General features: G+C 32.2%; 1 protein-coding gene across 3 annotated transcripts; it reads right to left on the minus strand.

The window, feature by feature from the left end:
* Positions 1-1,199: 1,199 nt before the first annotated feature.
* On the minus strand, positions 1,200-6,020 carry LOC139839902 (short-chain dehydrogenase TIC 32, chloroplastic-like). Of its 3 annotated transcripts, none has more exons than XM_071830107.1 (9): positions 5,906-6,020; positions 5,288-5,406; positions 3,460-3,691; positions 2,971-3,050; positions 2,727-2,880; positions 2,229-2,307; positions 1,823-1,919; positions 1,647-1,693; positions 1,200-1,526 (listed from the first exon to the last, which is right to left on the minus strand). In XM_071830107.1, the coding sequence occupies exons 1-9, from the start codon at positions 5,992-5,994 to the stop codon at positions 1,368-1,370; spliced, it is 1,056 nt and encodes a 351-aa protein (XP_071686208.1). In that variant the 5' UTR covers positions 5,995-6,020; the 3' UTR covers positions 1,200-1,367. The 3 variants fall into 3 exon arrangements, with proteins under 3 accessions (XP_071686208.1, XP_071686209.1, XP_071686210.1); XM_071830108.1 differs by lacking the exon at positions 5,906-6,020 and adding an exon at positions 5,686-5,841; XM_071830109.1 differs by lacking the exon at positions 5,906-6,020 and adding an exon at positions 5,568-5,645.
* Positions 6,021-6,844: the final 824 nt, after the last annotated feature.

Raw genomic sequence — 6,844 nt, forward strand, 5'->3', positions numbered from 1 at the left:
CGTCCCAGACGGGATTCGAACCTGAGACCTCTTGCAACGAACTCAAGGCTCCAACCACTGGGCTATCTAGTGATGGTTTTAATAATTGTATTTTAATCTTTGAAAAAATTTCAAGATGCATTTGTTATTACTAATAATTATTATTATAAATGTAAATATTCATTTTAAAGAAGACTTTATTATTATAATTATAACTATAATTATTTGATTATTATTATTCAAATATGAGTTTTCTTTACTGGATTAATTAAGTTACATATGTATGCGAAATAAATATCTCAATAAAAGGTTGTAATATATGCTTTAATAAGAAGGAAAATAATAATTGTGATAAAAATTGGAACATGGTGGTAGGAGAATAAATATAGTTCATTTATTCAGATCAAATTAAGTATATCAATATGTTTGTAAAAATAATGATAAGTTTCTTAGTCGGAATCCTTGATTCCACGGTTCATTAAACTAAATGACTTTGGTATTTACCTTTTTTTATTCACTTAATACTTATAACATATTATTAAATTGTTTTGTTTAAACAAATCCGTAATTTCACAGGTCATTTTACTTGTTAATAATAAAACAAAATTTGATAGTTGAATAACAAAAACTTTCTATAATTCCTTAGATAAGTGTCAATGTTGACATCTAAGAAATGCTAGAGAAACCCGAATGTTTACAAAAGAAATATTGCTTTCTGTTGATTAATTGATCGTTACATTTTTCAAGCTTTATTTGTTGATCCAGTTGTTTATGATAAAAATTTTCACCAAAAAATAAAGAAGGGCGAGTTCTCTTTAAAATAAAGGGAGTGGAATATAGTCAAATTCAGGACAACTCACAGATAAAGAGTACGTGACACCGGTAAGGTAGCTATTCATTTGCGTATTTTTACACAGAATAATTATTTATGTTGTAAAACAACGTTCTTTAAAAAAATGTGAAAAGAAATGTATACTCCCCCATACACCACTCATGTGGTATTGGGTTTTGTTGTTGTTATAAGTAATATTGATGATTGATGATGATTGATGTTAACAATTTTTAAAATTAGTGTTTATTAATTGATGTTATAACCAAGGATCCTATCGATAGATTAACATTCATAGTATCAAATTTGATCAAGAGTTATTGAATTTCATGTTTTAGTTATGAGTTAGTGAAAAGGGTAATGATGTGGAAAATAAAAGTTCTAGAAAAGGTAGTAAAAACTATAGGGATCGATCCAACTAAACTCGGTATAAATAGCTACACTTTTGCATGTAAGCAAATGAAAAAAAATCCAATATATCTCAATGGAAACACTCACTTACACTTTATGACTTTCACAGAAATAAACCATGATCTCTACATGGTGTGAATGTTGATGTTTACTTAATTAAATTCATGCTAAAATCCCATAATCGCTTAGCCAAATCCATGTCTTTAGCCTGCTCTGTTGTTTTCGCTAAGTTGCTATCTGAAAAATATGCACCACTTACCCCTTTCACTTGTGGGTGCAGTGCTACATAGCATGTCGTTGCGGCCCCCTATATAACACACCGAAATAAATCATTTACTTGTGTTAATTTTAGGAGTCGAACCCAAGACCCCTATTCACCAAGTTATAGAAAACTATTGTGCATGCATAAGTTGACTAATTTACTAACCTGTTCAACATTTTTCATGAAACAACTGCTGAGTTTCTTAACAAAGCCTGCATACAAATATAATACAAACAATAATTGTAAAACAGTATAATCTTTTATTATCCTTCTCTCTCTCTTTTATTTGTTTACTTTACTTTATTTAGTGACTAATTGTGGGAAAAATCAAGAAATATTACCTTCAGCAAAGGTGGGAGGAGTAAAAATGTGGCGGAACAAATTTGTTTGAATTACTCCTGGATGAAGAGAATTTGCAGTTATTTCAACTCCCTCCTCCTGTTTAATCACCAAAAACCATAATTTAAGCGTACGAAGCTTTAAGTAAACTTTGATTTTTAAGGTCAAACTGTTAATGTATCTTCCAAATTAAGATATGGATCCATAACTAAAGACATATTTTTATTAGTTTTTGTAGCATTCACTCTGCAGCTCAATTTGATTATCTAATCTGTTATTGGCTTTAACGTTTAAGGAATCCTTATCCCCTTTAAATTTAAAAGCCAGTTTGTGCAAGTTCGATAGTCAAAAATGTACAAAATTGGTTTCATCAGAAAACTAAATTAAAAAAAAAAGTGAAATTTATACCTTAAAATGTCTGGTGAGCTCATTAGCATGAAGAATGTTCGCTAGCTTTGATTGACCATACGCTTGATATTTACTGTACCTGTACACCATAACGTAATCAAGTTACAGTAAATTTGGGTATTGTTAAAATGCCTCTACCTCTCTAAAATATCATATGCAACAAAAAGAAGGTACTTGCATGGTTCTTAATTTCTTATTAATAGTTAATTAAAACAAATTTTAACCATTATACTATAAAACTATTCATTTGGTTATATAATGTAGCTCAAGATCTGTACACTCTTTGCCTATTCGTCCAGTTTTCTGGCTAGCGATACGTGAATATTTATTGAGTTAAATGCATTACAAAGTGTTGACTTTTCGCCAACACTTAAAGGTTGTACATATACCTATATATACATGAGATACTTATATAGCTTTTAATATCTACTCACTAGTGCAATGAAATCCTATCGAGACGATTCAATAGTAGAGTGAAATTCTTTATAGAAAACTTACTCTTTTTCAACATTAATTTTATCGAAACGAATTCCTTCAGGATAAGTAATCCTATGGGCCTCTGATGATAAATTCACAATTCTTCCCTCTTTCTTACTTTTACTTGCTGTTTTCTTCATATTATCGAGCAACAGATGGGTAAGAAGAAAGTGACCTGTAGCAAAGCGGAACATAACACTTCAACTTTAGTGCGCGAACAAAGCGTTAGGATTATTCGAGCAATAAAAAAACGCATTTAAAATACCTAAATGGTTGGTGGCAAACTGTAGTTCTATGTTATCTTTAGAAAGCAAGAATGGAGTCATCATTATACCTGCATTGTTTCTTAACACAACCCAACATACAAATATTCAGTAGAGTTTCGACAAGTATTAGAAGCTGGATTAAAGCGCAAATACATAGTGCATACATTAAAAAAAAAAAAAAAAGGTACAGGTTGACATAATGTCAAAGTTGATATAATTTTAAACGAGTTTTCATTGTTATAATTTTCATCAAATATTATATAACATAAAAAAGGATATTGAAAGTCAAAGTTGCATAAGAAAGCATCGAAAAAACTGGGACAATAATTTTGGGACGAAGGGAGTAGTTTGTGAGTTCGAGTCCCGTCGTGGACAAAAAGGGTGTGTGTGTGTGTGTGTTTGTTGTACACAAACGAAAAAAAATGGAGAGAAATACATTTCAGTACTTAAAAATACTGATTGATTTGGCTTCAGTTATGAAATCTTACATTAACAAGTTTAATGATTGACCAGTTGAATTGAAGTCGGACGCGAATTTCCTAACGGATGCCATGGAATTGAGATCTAACTCCATTGCATCAACTTTGGCTGTTGGAATTTCTTTCACTATTTCTTCTTGAACCTGTTTGCCAGCAGCCAAATTTCTGACACCCATAACGACATGGGCCCCACGCAGGGCAAGTACTCGCGCTGTTTCACGACCAATGCCGCTTGATCCTCCTGCAGATAATATATGTAAGTAAAGGAACATAATTTAAGTTCTACAATATGTCTTGTTCAAGTATATATGTTCCATTCTCTGATTTTCATGGACCACATCACTATTTTTATATTTAAAAAAGCCAACTAGAGTGTTTTCTCCTTGAACATTTTTCTTTTAATTAAAGTGTAGTTGAATAGGTGTACTTCATTATAGTATTAGATTGTTTTTGAACAGCAAACCCTCATGAATTGAAGCCGGTGGGACAGATCCTTGAAGTGCTTTATTTACCCTTAGGGTCTAAATGAGCCGAGTTGAGCCCGAGCTCGAGCTCGAGCTCGACTAAAATTCAAAGGAGTTCACATTCGATCTCAGCTCGCTTTGAACATAATACATCAAGCTCGAGCTCGGCTCGCTTCGAGCTAAATACACCAATCTCAAGTTCGGCTTGTTTTATAATATACAAGCTCAAGCTCGGCTCAAGTTAGGTTCGTTTGTATGTATAATCAAGGGCAGATCTATTAAGTAAGCACTGGTAGCACGAGCTACCAGTGAAATACGCGATACAGTGGAAAATTTTTTGGACTTTTAACTAGTGATATCATTGGATAGTGTGAATTTTTTTGAGTGACAACATTGGATAGTGTAAATTTTTTTGAGCTTCTAACTAGTGACACCTATCCTATGACTACGCTTCCTAGATCCGCTACTTTATATAATATAATAGTTATAATTATATAATTATCTACTACGGAGTATATATTATTATTAATTTATTATATAATTATCTACTATATATTATTAATTAATTAAAAATAAATAACGAATATAATTTAAAGGTATGCGGGCTTGTCCGAGCATGATATAAGAAAATCGAAGTCGTTTACCAAACGATCTTCAAAATATGTTCTCGGGCTCAAACTTGTTTAAACTCGGCTCCAATCGAACTTTTAATGAGTCATATTCGAGTAGCACGCGGCAGCTCAGCTCATTTACACGAGTGAATAAATACTCCTATGTTATATGTTAGTAGGTTTCGTTGGGCTCCTTTTGTAGTATTTGTATGTTGTTAGATCATGTGATGTAGCTTGTTGCTTTGGTATTTTGGTAGTAGGTTTCATTGGGCTCGGTTCAAGTTAGCGTTTTCTTAGGCCGGTCTAGTTTGGTTTTCTTTTCTCGAGTCCCACCCTTGTTCGATGTTGGTCTTTTGCTTGTATCGGTTTGGGGTTCTTTCATCTTTCGATGAAGATCCTTTTATTTTAATAGTAATCATTATTTTGCCAAAAAAAAAAAAACTGGCGTACAAATCATTCGAAAGTTGTTACGTATTGTTTATCTACACAGTTAAGATCATATGGAGTACGGAGTAGCATTTAATTGAAAAAACAACAAGATATATAGTTTCAGAAAGAACGAAAATAGAATATTGACTGATTTAATTAATTAATTTAGTACTTGCATTACTGCATATAAACGAACGAATTAAAAATTCATTTTCACATAGATAGCTAGGTAGATTATCTAGGAACGTCAGGTATCCTATAAGCCGTACAACACAAATCATGTTAATTTGAATTTAATTTTAATTTGAATTTGAGAAATGAAGGTAGAGGTACCTGTAACAATGGCGGTGAGACCAGATGCATCAATTCCATTGGTAACCTGTTCAGCGGTTGAATATTGTGAGAATCCAGATGGTCCTGGTCTTCCAAACAGCCACATATTCTTCTTATTTCTGGATTCAATGAGAAACAATTTATCAATTAGCAGTTGGATATACGGAGTAATAATAATATAATAATGATAATATGATAATTATAGTAAAAATTAACAATATGGATGGAAATAAAAAAAGTGTGAGTGGTGATTTGATAGGAAAAGATGAGATGCAAGTACGTAATTGGAATTGATGCGCCACCACACTTTATTATCAGTTATTATTATCACAATTCATATTCATATTTCATACATAAATAATATAATATAATAAAAAAAAAAAAAAAAAAACACTCACACTCTACCCGCATCATCCACAATGGCGTGTACCCTTTGCTCACAAATATCACGACTCAGAACCAACCATCTCAACTGAAGCATCATTTTTAGATTATTATAACAAAATTTCACTTTCAACTAATTTTGTGTTTATCACCAGATATTATAATATTTATATGTAATATATGTATATATCTATATCTATATGGATGAATAAATAAAAGGAGTTAGCTACTGACAGGACTTGACGTGGTACAATCGCACCAAACTGGACCGTCCCAAGACTCAGTTTGCAATAGAAAATAAGATGGAAGATCGTACCATACATTATTGGTTTGGTTAATTAGGTTTGTTTCGTGTCGGTCATGTCAAAAGAATCAATTGGTTAGGTTTTTGTGGTGTCGATCATGTCAAAACAATTAATCCATTTGATGAAAATATATAAATATAGATACTAAGTGTATTACGTAAATTAAATTAATAAATACAATTAGACCACATATAATGGTGACGCCTACGTGGAGTGAAAGAGGTGTACTTTTTTGGGCATGCCAGTGACTGGACCATGCCATTTTAGGGGGAGCTGTTATGGGGGACTTTTGTCATAGGATGACAGTGACGTGACATTTAATTTTTATTTCTTTTTTAGTTATTTTAATTAGTTTTTATTTATTAAATAAGATAAAATAAAACAGTACATAAAAAAAAAAGTTACATGAATAAAAAAAAACGATACATTGAGAAAAAAAAACGTTACATAGCTTAAAAAATAATAATACTAGATTAAACACACAAACACATAAAAATTAAACACACAAAAATAACTTAATCTTCATCTTCGTCTTCGTCTTCACCTTCAGACGACGAAATTTGAATGATATCCTTAAATTGCTTACGAACTCATTCTTGGAGCTTTTGAACCCTTTTTTGTCTTTCTTTTTTAGCCCCTCGGTGCCCGTTTTAAGAATCTCGATCCCATGCGCGGCTTGTTGTAGGTAAGCTGCCTTTTTAAACGCCGCAAGAGAACTCTTTTTTTCTTCAACCATTTGTTCCGAATATTTTGACGACTTTGAAGAGTTACTAGAACGAGATGCCGTTCCCGCGTCGGACGATATCGATCTTCTTGCGGCCTTTTTCGCTTTGTCTCTACCTTTTGGTCTTTTCAAAGGGTCGGGTCC

This window comes from Rutidosis leptorrhynchoides, chromosome 4 (genome assembly GCF_046630445.1).
Source record: "Rutidosis leptorrhynchoides isolate AG116_Rl617_1_P2 chromosome 4, CSIRO_AGI_Rlap_v1, whole genome shotgun sequence".
In the NCBI taxonomy this organism is placed as follows: domain Eukaryota; kingdom Viridiplantae; phylum Streptophyta; class Magnoliopsida; order Asterales; family Asteraceae; genus Rutidosis; species Rutidosis leptorrhynchoides.

Coding starts and splice junctions, on each gene's coding strand:
- LOC139839902 (XM_071830107.1), bottom strand. CDS start 5,994: ATGTATGGTACGATCTTCCATCTTATTTTCTATTGCAAACTGAGTCTT. Junction 5,407..5,905: donor ATTGTACCACGTCAAGTCCT/GTCAGTAGCTAA, acceptor CATTGAATCCAG/AAATAAGAAGAATATGTGGC. Junction 3,692..5,287: donor TCTCACCGCCATTGTTACAG/GTACCTCTACCT, acceptor TATTATCTGCAG/GAGGATCAAGCGGCATTGGT.